Raw genomic sequence first — 17277 nt, 5'->3', positions numbered from 1 at the left:
TGACAGAGGAGTTCTCCAGAGTGGCTGCAGCTCTGAACACATCCCAGTCGGTCTCAGCAGAGCGTCTGCAGGGTGCTTTTAGCCTCTGGGTCTTGCTGTGTGGAGTCTACATGTTCTCTCCATGTGTATGGATTTTGTTAGACAGTCTAAAAAGATATGTTTGAAGTTAACTAGTAATGTCAGCTCTAAGTGGCGAGGTCAGGATGGATGGATTTCACATTTTTACTTCCATTTACACATGATCTCTTGTAAAAAATAAATAAAGACTAGAAATTGACACTGCCCACTGCAGTAGTTTCCACAAAATATGTGGCATGGGGTGTTCAACGTACAGCCTGTAGGCCAAAGGCCTTAAACAGCCCAAGGCATGACAAAGTGGCAAAGTGCTTTGTGGAAAGTGGAAAAAAAAGTTCCAGAAAACTCAAATCAATAAAATTTTTCCAAAATATGTTATTGTGCTGTTTTAGTAAGTGTCGTGGGCATAACACAGCACTGAATTGATAGAGTAGAATGAAAGTTTTTGCTAGAAGAGTAGCACGAGTATTATAACAGGACTGTGAGGATGAATGAGGGTTTGTCAGTATTTCAGGACAAATCGCTGTTTTGCACCATCGTTCATCATCAAAATATGGCTTCATGTTCAGATTCACTTTTCAGCATTTTTTTTTTAACTTTTCAGAATTTACTTGCCGAGTGCTCTCATGAAGGTCATGGGTTCACATACTGGCTGGGGCCTTTCTGTGTGGAGTTTGCATGTTCTCCCTGTTTGTGCGTGGGTTCCCTCCGAGTACTCTGGTTTCTTTCCACACTTCAAAAATCATGCCTGTGAGGTTAACTGGTGACCTTAAATTGACCCTAGATGTTTTTAAACACTGACTTTCCAAGTGTTCCAAATAACGAGACCCCAATAAAGGGTTAAACTGCACAGCACATCCACACATATACCATGTGAGTACAGAAGGCCTCTCACACCGTTTTGCGGGTATTTTCCGCTGTCAGCAGGCCCACGACGTCACAGAACGACCCGCCCCCAGTTCTGTAGACATATAAAGTAGAATCCGCCACCCAACACAAGTATCTGCTTGGCCGCCATCTTGGATGGGTCCCCTCTTAAAATTCCATGCATTAACTTCTATTGAGGAAGGAAGCGTTTACACAATGAAAATGATCACAACTCAATAAATCTTTAACCAACTTCTTTGTAGTTTGGTTTGGTACAAGAGGTTTACATGTAGGTATGACACAGGATGCTTTTGCACATGAAAGATTTAGACTGTAACAGTAAAATGCTTCAATGCTTCAAACTAGCAACCATACTGATTAAGTTTTATTCAGGTCAAGAAATAGCTTATTAATTATTTTCTTCAATTCAATTAGTCTTGGGATGAGATAAAAAAAACTGATTAATGACGAGCCTTGTGATCAATTAAATGTAATTAATCACAACTTATATGTATGTATGAATGTTACTTAAAGAGCAAAATAATGCTAATCAAAATGATGAAGCTGTAAAAATGCACAATATTATTAAAGCCTGTTCACCATTGTAATATAACAGGAGTAATAACTTTAACATTAGTTTGAGTGTTAATGCCATCAGATATGTGCTTAACATTGAGGTGACAATGACTTGGATTGCTTCTGTGACGTGTACAAAAAAGTCTTTGTTGCATATTGGTTGCACACTCAACCATTATTGAAATGGATAAAATCTTTGTTAATGCTTTACTGATTTATAAATCGTCAGCTTTGAATAGTAATTATTATTTTGATTGTTAAACTAGCCAAATGTAATCAAATGTAATCTAGCTCCAGGCTATGTTAGCATTCCACGAGAGGCTGATTGACACAAGTTATGTTGTGATGAAATAATTTTTTTAAAATTCATTTTTGTTGTTTGCCAAGGGAGCCACCATTATTGTCGTATTCAAGATTTTCGACACACGAGGTTGCTTTTCTATTTTTTCAGTGCACACATTTTTAAGTTATTTTAGTGCCATTGATTATCAAGGATACATTACAGCCACAATAAAGGATGTTCAGGAACTCCTGAGAAGCATTCTCTAAAATTATGCTCTTGCTTATACAAAGACATAACTTTATTATTGAAATGAAATTTATCTCCAACCAAAGCATACTTTCTTACTTTCCCATACAATGTTAACAGAATATTGAGTCCTAGACACACTTTGAGTATTGTTTAGCATATCTTATAGTTTCTTTTTCACTGACAAAGTAAAGCGGGATTTTTTTTTAACCTTGCTGACACGTTTTGGCTTTGTCTGCAGTCCTCCCCATCTGAGAAACTATAACATACATTTAACAAAATGAACATAATTCAGTTAGTATTGTTTGACATTCTTAAGCTGGACCAAGTTTTTTTCTTTGTTGTAAATCCTAACAAGTTCACTCCAGCGTCATGTAATCCAGCTGATGGTTATGTTAGCATTCTGAAAGCCAATCATAAGTCATAGACGAACACAAAAAAAAATACTGTCAAGGATTGTGAACGTTGTAAAAATGTAACATATGTGATCCTGTGGGATGTGTGGTAAAGATTATTTCAACCTAAGACTGCATTAAACACAAATATCCTTCCTCAATGGAACTCCCGTGATACCCATCCAATATGGCGGCCACTGAGGCGTCTGAGCGTGTGAAGACACTCGGAGGGGGGCGGAGCTAACAGCTCCACCGACCGAGCGATAACGGCGAGCTGCGGGCCATAGCTCTCCGCTGCTGGTCGGTCAGTCGCTTTCTGCTCTAAGGGGAGCATCTTCTCCTATTGTCTATCTCACTTCCGCGTTTGCCGCATCTTCCAGAAACATTTTTATTTTCGCTCAGTCGTACAAAGATACCAAGTAAGTAGACAGACAACACACTTGTCCGGTCGGTTTGTAATTAAAAAAATATGAGCGTTTTGTCCAAGAATGTGTCCCAACAGCTGACGACACAATAACAAACAACACCAGCTAACTTGGAACAATGGAGACTCTCCTAACGACCCACGAGCGGCAAGATAACGGCAGAACCTCAAGTAATGACGGTGTTATTAAGCCCAACACCGCCACTTTACTCGACACTGTGACATTACAGGCTGTGTTTACTAGATGATCTGCTCTCTGCTGGCCTCTCATTACCAGGAACGCTGAGCTTCACGAGCTGGTGTCCACACTCTGGCCCATAATGCTCGTTTCAGCCAAATAGAAGCTCCTCCAGCTTTATGTTGCTCTTCATGCACTTCATGTCACGCTGACATATCGTGACAATGTTGCCGATATGAAACTGCGAGATCAGATGTCGTGATAGCTGCGATAAAGGATCAACATAAAGGCACTTGTGGGAGAAAAGGTTCATTTTGTAAGCAGAGTTCAGAGAGTTAAGCAGAGCAGCTTGTTTAATTAGTAAATATCTGTTAACAGTCACGAGGTGTGTTTAGTGGAAACCACGCCCAGCATACAGGTTCATGAAAAAAAAAAAAAAAAAAGTTTTGTTTTTATTGTAATCATCATTACATTTTGACAGATTCTGTTTGGCACAGGTTTGACATGTGGGCCTAAACACCATCCCAATATCAATATTTTAGTGGTAGGCAAGTACTGCAGTTTTTAATCGCGATAAATCGCATCGTCACATGCAAAACTAATTCGCGAATTCAAAAGTTGTGTGTTAGACATTTTGTATTTGCGACACGATCACAACTGCTATGCGATTTGTTTTAACAACAAAACAACATAAGTATAATGATGGATATCCTTTCAGATGCAAGTGCCAGGTGGTAGTCAAACTTTCTTGTCACAAGTTCTCGTTGTAATGTTATTATTAGCTAAATAAGTAAAAGAGATTTACTGGAAAATGTATAAGCAATCCAAAATAGATGAAACAGGAAAAATAGAATAAAATGATCAATAGACTTTTCTATTATATTACAATCTATTGAGATCATGGTACGCCTCTAATAATGACAGACACTGTAATACTTGTCTTTGTTGTAGGTGTTACTCAGAGATGGCGATGGTCAAGAGTGGCTGGCTCCATCGACAAAGTGAGAAGCAATGCACGTCCACCATACATCATCAGCCACTGGGCTCGGTCTCACGTGCAAGACGCTCACGATGCTGTTGCGTTTCCATGTCAGGTACCATACTGCGCCGGTGGAAAAGGAACTGGTTTGACCTGTGGGCCGACGGACGACTCGTCTTCTACAACGATCAGCAACGACGCGACATGGAGGACGACATCCACATGAGAGTCAACTGCATCAACATCCGCAGTTCCGCCGCGTGTCACGGTACTCCCGCTGATTTATTATTCTTATTTTTTTTAACGCAGTAAAAGTGTTACTGATGCCACTGTCCTGTTTCCTTTCAAAACAAAACCTCGTGTTTTCATCTTGCTCACGCGTGTCTTCAGAGCTGAATCCACCGGAGGGGAGAACGCGGGACGCCTTGCTCCAGATAGTGTGCAGGGATGGACGGGTCATCAGCCTGTGTGCAGACAGCGCAGACGACGCTTTGTAAGAAAGCACCGACACCATTAATGACGAGGAGCCCGACCTGTTATTCTTTTGGTCCGACTGAAGATTTTTGGTGAAATGAAAGATTGTTATCCTGATGTTTATTTCGCTGCAGGGCCTGGACGATGGCGCTTCAGGATGCCAGAATCAATACGGTGAGATTTTACTAACATTCACCAACAAGAGAGTTTCAGATCAAATTAAAGATGGCGAGTTCCTGGAAATCACGTCTGTATCATCACCCATCTTCTGGCATATACGTAATAAAGCGTCACTTGAAGTCACGATGACGTGATATTGTTTACAGAACTGAAGGATTGTTTGTTGCAGTTGTTACAGATAACGGAGCAAACCAAACCAAAACCTTTCAAACATTTTTATTTTATTATTTTTTATTCTAAGTGTGATAATTAAAGCTTTCTCGTTTAAAAATATGTGAAAATAAAACATTTCTTCAGAAATAATATAATATTTTGAAACAATATTTTTTGATTTTCATCGCTTGGTAGAGTAAAACAAAAAGGATTGATTATATTTCAGTTCACTGTAATAAATCAAAAATATATAGAAAAATTCTTTGTAGTTAATTTTGGTAAAAATGTCCAATTCAAAATTTTTCCCCCCAAATGCACCTGCATGTCATGATGAGATATTGTGTATTTCTTTGTGTTAATCAGTTCTAAAGCGATGATCTGTGTTATGTCGTGTTCAGGTGGTTGCTGCTCCTCAGGTCGGCTTTGCACAGGAAGTGATGGCGTCCGCTCCGCCGCCTTACTCAGAATACGCTCCTCCGATGGTAAAATGAATAGATATCACATCTCTGTGCATGCACAACATGGGTTAAGGTTTGAGGGAAGGCTCTGGGGTTTGGAAGGAGAGGTTATTTTTTTCAAAATGTACCTGTTGGTAGTTTTATTTTTACCACTTCACTGTAGTTGAAAAGTGAATTATTTGCTTTGAGCATCAACACTTCTTCCCAGCACAGAGTTTTGGAAGTGAACTTGCATAATTGTGTTTTGAAAAAACACGTTGGAGAAGTAAAAGGTCACAACTTTCAAGACCCTCTGTTCTTGTTCATGCTAAACAAATGATTTTAATTAACGCTGGCTGTATGTTCTGCGATGCCTCTTCGGCTGCAGAATACATTTAGACCCAATCAGGCACCTTCCCGGTGACATTAAATAATGGATAAGGAGTGTTCTGTTTCCCCGAAGTCGCACAAAACTGTACTTACAAATATATAACATTTATTCTATCTCAGGGATGCGTGGAAATCTCTGGCACCGGATTGACGTTGATTATGCGACACCTTCAAGGCTCCTCTTGGAAGCGACAGTCGCTCGACACATTTGTCGACGTGAAAGTCCTCAGAAAGACTGCGCCTCGCGGGGGCTTCACACTGCACGCCACATTTAGCTGCCGTGTCGCTACGCTTTACTTATGAAGGCCCCCGAAGTGGAGAAAATAAACTAGAAAGACAAAGGACAAACCAAAACAAAGGATTACTCATGTTCACCGTTGTCTACTTTTAAATCTGTTGTTCATTCAACCTTTGTGACCAAAGTAACCGTCAATCAGACGATCGTATCAATACGTCACGCTAAATCTTCTTTTTTTTTTTGTTGTTGTTTGTTTATCTTCCACCAGGCTTATGCGCCGAGCCCTTACGGAAACTACGGCGCGTCTCCCCCACATGCCACACAGATTGTTTACTCTGCTGACGGGCAGCCCTACGCTGTTGCCTACCCATATCAGTACCAAGGTAAGTAAACAGCAATTACCATTACCATGAAATAAGGGCATTTAAACTCTTGAGTTTCAGTGGATGTTGTGTTTTCAAAAATGTAAAAAAAAAAGTGTAATGACTCACATGTGTTTTAGGAGGATATGCCGAACCTGGAGTGAACCACGTCATAATCCAGGAGCGTCGGCGTGACGACGGCGGAGATGTGGCTCTGGGAATGCTCGCTGGGGCGGCGACTGGTTTGGCACTGGGCTCGCTCTTCTCCGTCTTCTAGTGGCGTGACGAACGCAGCGTTATCGGCAAACATTTCTCCCGTAATCACAGCATATGGCTTCTTCTCTGTGCAATCACATGCTGGGCTACATCTATAAAGCGTATTTGTGATGCACAGGGAATTACTTACTGTGTACTATATATATATATATATATATATATATATATATATATATATATATATATATATATTAGTATATACTGTTAGCACTTTCTCATATACTCCATGTTGCCGTTTTTCAAACCCTCTTGGTGTTGCCTGAAGGTGAATGTTCTTAACCCAAAACAAGAACTACTACTCAGTTTAAAGAGTTAAAGTGGCAGGAAAGGAGCTACTCTCTTCACACTTCAGGTCAAGTTTGTGTCTGATTCACGAAGTACAGTTATTCTTTGCAATATTTAAAATCAAGAATTAAGTCTTCTTTTTTTTTTTTACATTAACATCTTTTGTTTTAAAGTCTTTGTTCTGCACTTTGATTTTTTTTCCCCTTTTATATTATCTGTTGTATTTGTGATCATGCAGTTTTTTTTTTGTTTTTTTTTTTAAATCAAATCTGGTTTGATTTAATTGTTTTTACCAGAAATAAGTTGAGAAATATTTGCGTAGTAAAAAGGGACATCACTCCTCTTGACTCACGGTTTCATGCACATTTCATTGATTTCCTGTTGTGGATGTTTTCTTTTCTTTCTGTTGGTTCGGTCCTGAATGAGCAAACACTTTGCAGGTACATCAATTGCTTTAAGGATTATTGACATTATTATTATTATTATTATTATTTCTCCCTACCTGTTAAGTATCCATTAGAATCACGACAGAAACACTTGGCGTCTTTCTTCCAAATGACTTGGTGTTAACGTTTCTCTCAGGTTGGGCACTAACGATGCTTCGGCCGTCAGAAAAGTGTCTTGGTGTTTGTTGCTCCTCTGTGACGGCTCTTTCGTTGCTCTGCTGTGGCCTGAAGCGGCTTCGGAAAGTAAATCACAAATGCTTCATTGAAATTAGTTTTTAATTTATTGGCTTTTATAATGCAATTCTAAATTGGACGATGACGACGCTTCTTCTACCGTCAAAATAAAAAGTGGTTAGACTTTTAGTCGCTGTGACGAGTCCAACGACAAAGGGGATATTGAAACGTGACAAACACGTGAATATTGGTAGTCTGCAGTCACAGCGATGAAAACATTGTTTGGAAAATGATTGTGTGAGTTTAGAGAGAAAAAAAACCCCTCAAAACAAAACATTATACTTCCGTCCCTCCCCGGACCACTGATCCATACCGACCGAATACGACTGCATTTACAAGTGGAAGTCAACCCCATCCTGAGACGGAACCGGCTGACGTAGCCGCAAAAAGAAACACGGGCGTAACAAGTTCAAACACTTGGTCTTGATGACGTTGCCTGTCAACAGGCCATTTTTTGCTCAGAATCACAAATGTGAGGGCGCACAGTCGCAAAAATCACATTGGCTCTTATTTTGCTAAATATTTGTTTTACTTTGTTTAATGAAATAATGCTTTTTTTTTTTTTCTTCTTCCCATCGGCTTACTTGAGCTCTAGATTGTTTTCTTTCTCTCTACAATCACCCACAAGTTCTACCCTTGCCGTGGATTTTTGTTACATGCCTTTAAATAGTGAGTTTTTAATACTAAAGGGAAGGACATTCTGGTGAAGAGACTGGAACAGCCATGCAACAGGACCCAGCTATTGGCCCCCTCAACCTAAAGAAAAGACCAATTACAGCCTCCAATGAAATCCAAAGCCCCAAAGCAGGACAACCTGAGACCCTCAACCCACGTTAAAACTGCAAACTAAAGAAATGTGACGGGACCAGAAGCGCTGCCGCCACAGCCAAGGTCATGAATGAAGTGAAGCTTAACACTGATGTCATTTCTCTAAAAGGTTGTAAGTTTCTTTGTAGATGTGAAATCCCATAAATTCTGCTATATTTCTCTTATAAGATGTACTTACCAAATTATATTTAACCCCGCATAAAAAGTGAAGGTGTGTTCAATTAACTAAGAGATGTATTTTAACAAATAAATATATTCACAAGTTAAAAAAAAAACCTCACGTTTTGTTGTTTTCTTTATTGAACCCTGAGACGTTTGTTCACAGAACATATCAAGTTCATTCGAAGCAGCGTACAGAAAGTGTGTGAAAGACATGATCTCTACAAACCCCCGAAAGAAAAATATAACAAATTTGAAATAACAAAACAAAAAAAACAATTCAAAGTTGAGAAATATATAAATGAGAGGGAAAAAAAACAACCTGAAAACAAAAGTTTGATAAATGACCTGAAAGAACAATATGAAATAACGAAATGAGCAAGAGAAAAAACATAAATCATAAAAACACATGTAAACATGAACCTCTGTGCATGAATATGTAAAGAGTGTTGAAAAAATGTTGATTTGAATCAGATATTTTTAGTCAAGAGCTCCAGTAGCCTCTTATATGCAGTTTTCACGTTTAGGAAACGGAAAAATAAAGTGACAAAGAGTAGTGAGTAAATCCTTCGGTAGGTACGAGTGAAGCGTTGCTACCATTAGCCTTCTTGACCGAAGTCTTCGGTAAACTTCTTCAGCTTGTCCAGGTCGTCCTCGTTCACCGTGGGCTTGGTGTTCGCCTGAGACCTCAGCATGTCGGCCTGTACGGACGGGATCAGGCAGGTGAGAGCAGATCGAGAACACGGGTCAGCATGACGGAGCGCGGCGTCTCCTCACCGTGCACACGACTGGCTCCAGGAGTTTCTCCCCGGGAACGTCCACCCAGGTCATTTCCACGGCGTTGGGATCCGAGGGCGAGCAGGGCGTCAGCAGGTCTTCGACGACGGCGCCGGGATCATTCCACGATGACCCTCTGACCTTCGTTGAGGCGTGCAGGTGAACAGGAAGTTAAAACACGGACTAAGGTTGCGACGTCTTGCACTTATCAATGTTTAGTTTATCAATGGCAAGACAGGTGTGTGTTGCTAAATGTGCTGCAGGTGGACGGACTGTGGCGTCGCCCCACTGCTGGAATGACTTCACCTGCATTTCACACGTTGAACTTTGAAGAAATCTGAGCGATCTAATCACAGTAATGTTTCCTGTCCATCTACGTTTTCACAGTGCAACTTTGTTCGGATCACCCCGGATCAGTTCCAGCTCCACAGGAACACTATAGTTCATTTGGGTATGTGTGTGTGTGTGTGTGTGTGTCACAAATAAAGTCCATTCAATAAGTCAATTTTCTTCCTGGAGAAGTAAAGAAAACCCTTGACAGGTAAGTGCGATTTTACCTTTTTGAAGTGAGTGGCTGACTGCACCTTCCTGACGGGCTGCATGAGGGCATCCCTCACAATTACACTGATGTCAGCTCCAGAGTAGCCTTCGGTCTTCTTTCCCAGAGTAACGAAGTCGGCCTCTGTCAGGCTGTTTGGGGTGGAGCCGAGATGTAGTTTGAACATGAAGGAGCGGGCATGCTCCTCTGGGAGGGGAATGTAGATACGCTTTTCAAATCTAAGGCGAAGACCCACCCCCCCAACAGAAAAAGAGAAATCATTCAGCATTGCAGCTTTTAAACTCTTAAATGGTGATTATTATCATTGATGAGAACCAGTTTGATTTAATGAGAGACGATCAGATCATTGATAACCTTCTCCTGATAGCTGAATCCAGCGTCCACGGTATATTTGTTGCTCCCAGAACCAGAATTCCTTCATTATCATTCCCAACACCTGAAATGAAAAGACAAATACAACCCTTCAGCTGATTTCATTACTCATGCACTAATCTGTAATCAATACGTTTTTCATTGTTCTTCAAGTTCACATTTTATGACTCCAGCCTCTATAATCAGTGTGGTAACCCGGCTCACAGTAAACCAGGTCAAACTCCCCAAGTAATGCATAAAAGAAAATACTGCAGTAAAAGATTTATTAAATAACGGTGATGAAATACGTAAAATCTATTGTTTATTAGAAAGCCTGAGAAAATAATAATGTTTTAATATAAACATATAATGACGTTTAAATAATGTTTTCAGGTCTGATTTTAAAGAAGTGTTCACTGTTTAGCAGTCATTCCATATTACCCTGTGTTTTTCACCATGCCTGTTGAAAATGTGTAACATGCTGCTGATCCTGGCCTGTCTTTGTATAGACTTTCATACTGTACAGGTTTTGGGGCACAAATAAAAATCAAAAAAGGGCGCAAAGCGCCATTTCCTTAATGTCTGGAAGATTTTGAATATTCCAGATTAATGGATCAGATTTTCACAGCGTGTACCTTTAAGAATGTCCCAGCAATGTATGCTTATTTAAAAGAGGCTTTCCATGTTTCATATAGATTTATTTAAAGTTTTGCAAAATCTTGAGGATGTATTTTCAAATGAAGCTCGTTTTCAAAAAGTGTAAATGACTTTCTGCCTTTTACCACTAGAGGGGGCTCAGGCCAAACTTTCAAATCCCACGTTTTAGGTGTTTTATAATCAGCACTGAGCTGTTTGCACATAATTCCTTGCGTGTGTTGCTTTGATTGAGCTTGCATAAATTTGGATGCGATATCGTGGGAATGTATCTACTTCTGATTTCTGCTAATAGATTCTTTACAAAATCACATCAACAGACCAGCTGTGATCGACTGTACAGCACAATGATGTCACTGAAACATGTGCAAGTTATTTTTTGTGCATTTGGATGAATAATACACACTTTGTTGCCATTAGTCCACAGTCTGCTTCTGGAATAAATATTTAAGCGTTTGAATATTTAAGGGTAATTCATCTTTGTCTCATATTTTAATGTGGCCAGAAGATTTTATGATTTGCATGTGGGGCCTTGGATTAATAGCTGATACTTAATGGGCCTGCAATTTCACAGTATTCACCCAAGAGACAAAATTAAAATAGGGATGTTATATGAACCATTAGATGATCCTCTTAAATGAATGTGATCAGAGACCCTCATTTAAAAAAAAAAATTGCATTAAAAACTGTGTTCCAGTGTTGTGCTTAAGTCTTCTTTTCACTGATGACAGGATACAGTTTATATTATGGTACCCATTTTTATCAACGATAAACTAAATTATCAACTTTCATGTACTACATACTTACTTGTACTGTGTACTTGTATATGTATATAGTAATGTAAATGAACTGACAAAACCCACCTGCAATACTACCAAATACCACCAGAGGGCCACAAAGTCCATCACTATTTCAGATTGTTGACCATGTCAGCTCCTTGTATATATGCGGAATAATAAAACCCATGCACCTTATTAGAATAAGTTTCTGTTTTAATCATACTGTTTTGCACAAAAAAAACAGGCACTAATTGGGATTAAAGATGTGTCCTTTGTGAACCTGCCCTAAGTGTGTTCAGGTTAATCATAGAGGTGGAAAACGCTGTAAAATGTTTGGGATTCACTTGTTTATATATCATAAACAGTCTAATTTCTGGGAGGCATGCATGGCAACTACAGTCAGTGGTGACAGGATATGAATATAATGGTCAATATTAAGAGATGTTTGTTAATTGATTCAAGACTAGAATTTGAAACATAATGTTAAGAATTTTAGTGTTTTTTTTTTATTCATGGAATTAATAAATAAATGAATAATATGTCAAAAAAATCATGCATGTGAGGCTAATTGGCATCTCTAGATGTGAATGTGAGTCTCTGTATTTGCCTGGTATTGGAGTGGAGAAATGTGAAGCGTGTGCCTTCCACCCCAAGACCCTGAAACTGATGATGCTGTGTGGATGAATGGATGAATAAAATGTGTTTTTCACCTTCTGGACCACGAGGGTAATAATTCCCGCTCTGCACCTTTGCAGCTTTACGGCTCTAATCTCAGATTTCACGGTTTCTCCTCCTGCTCACCCTGCATCTGAACGAGGAACTCCGTCTTGATCCTGCGGGCCGCCTCGCTCTCGTTCTCGCTCCTTGAGCCACACAGTGAGTCGATCTCGTCTATGAAAATGATGGACGGCTTGTGTTCTCGGGCCAGACTGAACAGGTTTTTCACCAACCTGGGGGCAGACAAAAAGTGTCGATTGTGTTGAAATAGGCAGTTTCTTTTATCCACGACTTGATCGTCGCATAAAGAGCACCGAGTCTCACTTTTCACTTTCCCCCAACCACTTCGACACGAGGTCAGAGGAAGAGATGGAGAAGAAGGTGGAGTTGTTTGCTTCTGTGGCCACCGCCTTCGCCAGGTAGGACTTCCCCGTTCCCGGGGGGCCAAACAGCAGGATTCCTCTCCAAGGGGTTCGCTTTCCTGCACAGAAACATGCAATGTGGCTCAAATACGAAACAACAAACTTCACAGCAATTTCCAGGAGTGTAAAATGTGGCGTTTGTTTTTAACACCTGTGAACAGGTGAGGAAATTTGATGGGCAGGATGACGGCTTCCTTTAGGGCTTCCTTGGCTCCCTCGAGTCCGGCCACATCGCTCCATTTGATGTTTGGCTTTTCCATAACAATGGCACCTGTGTGAGAGGCGTGTTTATCAAACACTTTACAGAGACAAGACATTTCTCATCGTCATGAATTGAAACTCAGCACAGTTTCATTCACCTGAGAGTTGATTTTGGAACTTCTTCTTCTCCGAGTCATCCCCTTCATCACTTTCATTCCTGACACAAGACAAAAATAGGATTTATTCATTTCTCATGTTCTGTTTGGAAGAGGAACACTTCCCATGCAGATACTCAGCTATTGCTCAGGTAACCATGTTTCCCCTCTATTACAGAATAACTTAACACGCGAACCGGAGGCCCCTTATTTTAACATTAGGTTGTTTTATAATTCATTAATTGAAGTTTCATTCTGGGATTGGGTTGGCGGTTTAGGATCTGTGCATGGGTGCGTTCTCTCCGAATACTCCCATTTCCCATTCCCACAGTCCAGAACATGCATTTGAGGCTCATTGGTGACCCAGATTGTGAACGGATGTGAGCGTGTGCGGCCATTTGTGGGTGCAGACTGTGAAGGTATTGTCATGCACAATAGCGTCAAGGCAAGTCCGCGTCTGGGGAAATTGACAGAACGCATACTTGATAACTTTGAGGTCTTTAATCTAGCAGCAGCCTGGCCCCTACTCCACCAAGCCCAGGTCCCAAGAGACCCGGGGGTCATGTGAAGACTGACCCCCCCAAACACTGCCTGGAGCACTGCCTCTGGTCATACTTCCTGTTTGTCTTCATGTGGATACAGCAGAACAGAATAAAAAGGCTCACTGACATATTTTATAGATGAAAAGATTCATAACAGAGTAAGAGGTCAAAGGATTATTTACACTCCCGTGAAACAAAAATGAAGTGGGACGGTCACACCTTAAATAACGAAAAGGTATTTTTTCTCTAAATAATTTAACACCATTACTGTTCTAAACTGGTATGAAATTTTAATAAAACTGTTAAGGCAATCTTTAAACTGTTAGTGTTTTTTGCTGGTGGAAAATGAGGTTTCAATGCATGTGATTACTCAGAAACCTGGCATCTCTGAAGTACACGTGAACAACTATTGAGTTATGACTAATTTGTCAGCCGGCGTTTTGTTGTTCTTTTAATGCAGCCAGCTGTCGTCGGTAGCACTAATGCAAACGCAGCGGGACACGGTGTGTAACACTGCAGGGCAACAAAAGCATTTACATTCACAGGTACTGTACATGTTTCAATGTCTTTAGATGACCACAGGGATTTATCAAAGAGGGGTGGGGGGGTGGGGGGGGGGGGGGGGGATCATTCCACTTATGGTAAGAGTTTATTTTTCCCTCAGCCCATTTAGTCTTCTCCTTTGCATGAAGAAAAAAATACTTTATGTGGTGTAAAGACGGCTGTAGGCCACTGATATGGTTTTGAAGAAGTGAACAGCAGATTGTTGGTTGATGCTGAAGTGATAAAAAGTCAACGTTACGCTAAGAAAATGGCATTCGGCTTAAACCCACACTTTAAAAGTGAGTTTGTGAAAACATGCATGGTGCGGGTTGCCAATATTGTCTGAGATATGGCAGGTTTTTGACAAATACATCTGAAGGGAATTAGTAGGGCAGGATTGATTTCAGAAAGAAAAGTTTTTTTTTTGTTTAAAGAAATTTCAGATAGTTCAGAGTCGGTAAAAAATGTGAAGCTTTTCCAGAATATTCTGGATTGAGCTTGTCTTAAAGATTAATAGGTTTTCACGAGATCATTTTATTGGTCCAGCCAAATCGCTACTAAACTATAATATTAACTTATTAACCTCAATGTACTTTGAGCATTTCCTGTTATTAATATGTAATAACAACAACACTGTAGATAAGGAAGTCACTTGAGCCTCAGAAAAAAAAACTATGTGAATCTGCATTCATCAGTAATAATATATTAACTCCAGTCTTGATCACGCTCACCCTTTGTCACCAGACACTTTGACAGGTTTGGCTGGAGCGCTGTTCTCCTTCTTCTTCAGATATTCCTTCAGCTGCTCGGCTCGGTCCAGGTAGTCGACACACTTGGCCCTGATGGACTGCTTCGCTCGGTCGCCCTGCGCCTCATCTGCAACGACAATGCACAAACAAAGTCTCCAAATGTGGCGCTGAGTGAGATGGAAATGAAGTTTAATGATCGCACAATTGTTGCGGAGTTACTCACACTTGACAACGTGAAGAAAGTATTCCACCGCATGCTGATAACATCTCAGGGCCTCCTCGTAGTTCTTGGCTTTGTCTTCTACTGCCGCTTTGCTGGCCAGATCAATGGCTTTCTGTGACAGGAACATTGAAAACCAGACTGAAGAGTACAGATAATAAAATAAAAAAAAATAAAAAAAAAAACTCAACATGACTGATTGAGAAATAGATCAGATGATAATTGTAATATTTAAAAAGAAAAAAGAAAAAAAAGTGCTGAATTATTTTGGGTGATTGATAATAGTGGGATTATAAAACCCCTTAAAAAAATCACAACTTATAGGTAACTAAACTCTTTAAGCTGCAAATTGACAGCATTACATGGACAAGATTTTTAGCACAGAACATTTTAGGGATCCAAACTAAAATAAATTAATTCAATAGAAAATCCCCCATCCTGTGACTCACTACTGCTGCCACTTTACACCATTAATGCCTTTTGCAAGAGAGTTCAACATTTGTATTTCTATTCTCATTTTGGACTTACCAAGTACTTGTGTCTAATACTGAAGTTTGTGTATTTACATGTTCTGAACACAAATTGTACAGAAGCATGCCAGTGTAGTGGCGGAGTGAGGAAGCAGTGGGCCTCCTTCCTCTGAGGTTTTTGCATGTTCTTCCTGTGCATGTGGGAGTTTTTTCCCACACTCCAAAAAAAACATGCATGTGAGGTTAATTTATAACTAAACTTGTGTGAATTGAATAAAGCCGTATATAAGATGTATGCAATATGCTAAAACAGATTGGCTGCTGCATACTGAAACGTTCCAGCACAGCACATATGATAATTTATATAAAACTGACAACTAGAAAGAGGCACATTCCCTTTCTTAATCAACATGTTGCATTTGACAGTTAAATAATCAATTTTAAAGGTTTATATATATATATATATATATATATATATATATATATATATATATATATATATTTGTAATCCTGTGATGTATGAATTGAATACAACAGAATTTAAAGTAATTTTTTTGCCCCCCTCATATGTCTGTTTCTGTGTTTTGACTTCCTTCCCTGTGTATTTTCCTGGTCAGTGGGTTTGCTGTGGCGTCTCTAAACAGCCAATGAAAAGCCCTTCCAGGGATTAATACAAATTTACTTCAGATTAGTTACAATAAAGGCATTATTATTCTCTTAGATACCACTTAGTTGAAATTGAAACAGTTGATATAACAACAGAAAAGTTTAATACTTTGTGCTGAAGAACTTGAGTAAATGTCTGATATTACTTTAAATAAGTGGACACAGAAAAAGAACGAGATGTTTTTTCCCAATCAAGAAACTTTTGCTGTTGATCTTCTAAGTTTAGCTCTTAGAGAAACATGACTGGTGATGTAATAGTTGCCAAATATGTTATTTATAAACACATTTCTAATGGTTAGTCAACACGTTTACGTACTTTTTTCAGAGAATCAGTCGTTTAAAATGACTAAAGGTTCTAAAATTTGCCTATTAAATCACTTTAACACAATTTATATTTTTGTTGTTGACGGTCTTAAACTGATTAAGTAATAATCTGTCACTCACTTGTAGATTACCGGTCGCCATCGAGCACAGGAGTGACGGTTACACAAAATCCAACTATATCCTGAAGGAATAAGACACGTTTTTTTAACTCTCCTGGATGAATATCTACACACTTTTGTCTGTTTGCTCTCACTTCCGCATCAACAAATTCTTACCTGAGACTTCCGCAATGCCCGGTGACGTCACAGCACCGTCACAGCAGGTGAGTTCTTTCATTCATTTTAGAGTGAAACTCATCTCTTTTATGGTTGCTCATACTGTAGAGCATTTAGGAAAGAACTGGAGAATGATATTCTACAAAACAAGACGCAAAGTCAGTATTGAAGGGAAAAAAAGTATTACTTATTTGAAAAAACTGAAATGAATCTAATGATAAGAAACTGCACTATTGTTAATCTCTATAGTTTATCAGGGAAATGTTCTATTCATAAATGTAATTTAAAAATTCTGCTCCATTATTCAAGTTGTTTTTGATTGAAGTCGATTATTATCTTGAGTGAACTACAAATAAAAAATGCACATCAAGGATCAATATCCACACGG

The 17277-nt window shown here is 39.5% G+C and overlaps 2 protein-coding genes across 2 annotated transcripts; one reads left to right on the top strand and one right to left on the bottom strand.

The window, feature by feature from the left end:
* Positions 1 to 2748: 2748 nt before the first annotated feature.
* Positions 2749 to 8586, top strand: plekhb2 (pleckstrin homology domain containing, family B (evectins) member 2). Its single transcript, XM_080473674.1, has 8 exons — positions 2749 to 2861; positions 3996 to 4045; positions 4139 to 4291; positions 4414 to 4516; positions 4632 to 4671; positions 5229 to 5312; positions 6164 to 6278; positions 6398 to 8586. Exons 2-8 carry the CDS (start codon positions 4009 to 4011, stop codon positions 6532 to 6534), a joined length of 669 nt encoding a protein of 222 aa, XP_080329800.1. The 5' UTR covers positions 2749 to 2861; positions 3996 to 4008; the 3' UTR covers positions 6535 to 8586.
* Positions 8587 to 8591: 5 nt separating this feature from the next.
* LOC308115855 (vacuolar protein sorting-associated protein 4B-like) lies at positions 8592 to 16918 on the bottom strand. Its single transcript, XM_080473673.1, has 12 exons — positions 16890 to 16918; positions 16735 to 16795; positions 15158 to 15269; positions 14917 to 15061; positions 13104 to 13162; positions 12896 to 13015; positions 12647 to 12803; positions 12407 to 12555; positions 10176 to 10257; positions 9820 to 10039; positions 9263 to 9403; positions 8592 to 9186 (listed from the first exon to the last, which is right to left on the bottom strand). Exons 2-12 carry the CDS (start codon positions 16753 to 16755, stop codon positions 9085 to 9087), a joined length of 1308 nt encoding a protein of 435 aa, XP_080329799.1. The 5' UTR covers positions 16756 to 16795; positions 16890 to 16918; the 3' UTR covers positions 8592 to 9084.
* Between the last annotated feature and the right edge of the window lie 359 nt (positions 16919 to 17277).

Source organism: Lipophrys pholis, assembly GCF_963383615.2.
Source record: "Lipophrys pholis genome assembly, chromosome: 10".
NCBI lineage: Eukaryota > Metazoa > Chordata > Actinopteri > Blenniiformes > Blenniidae > Lipophrys > Lipophrys pholis.
The sequence above is the reverse complement of the archived record's forward strand: the minus strand, read 5'-3'. Positions and strand labels throughout refer to the sequence as shown.

Excerpts from the sequence above, each read along its gene's own strand:
- plekhb2 (XM_080473674.1), top strand. The coding sequence starts at position 4,009 with ATGGCGATGGTCAAGAGTGGCTGGCTCCATCGACAAA. Across the intron at positions 4,046-4,138 it reads TGGCTGGCTCCATCGACAAA|GTACCATACTGCGCCGGTGG; the intron begins GTGAGAAGCAAT and ends TTTCCATGTCAG. Across the intron at positions 4,292-4,413 it reads CAGTTCCGCCGCGTGTCACG|AGCTGAATCCACCGGAGGGG; the intron begins GTACTCCCGCTG and ends GCGTGTCTTCAG.
- LOC308115855 (XM_080473673.1), bottom strand. The coding sequence starts at position 16,755 with ATGGCGACCGGTAATCTACAA. Across the intron at positions 15,270-16,734 it reads TGGCGACCGGTAATCTACAA|AAAGCCATTGATCTGGCCAG; the intron begins GTGAGTGACAGA and ends TTCCTGTCACAG. Across the intron at positions 10,040-10,175 it reads GATTCAGCTATCAGGAGAAG|ATTTGAAAAGCGTATCTACA; the intron begins GTTATCAATGAT and ends TCTTCGCCTTAG.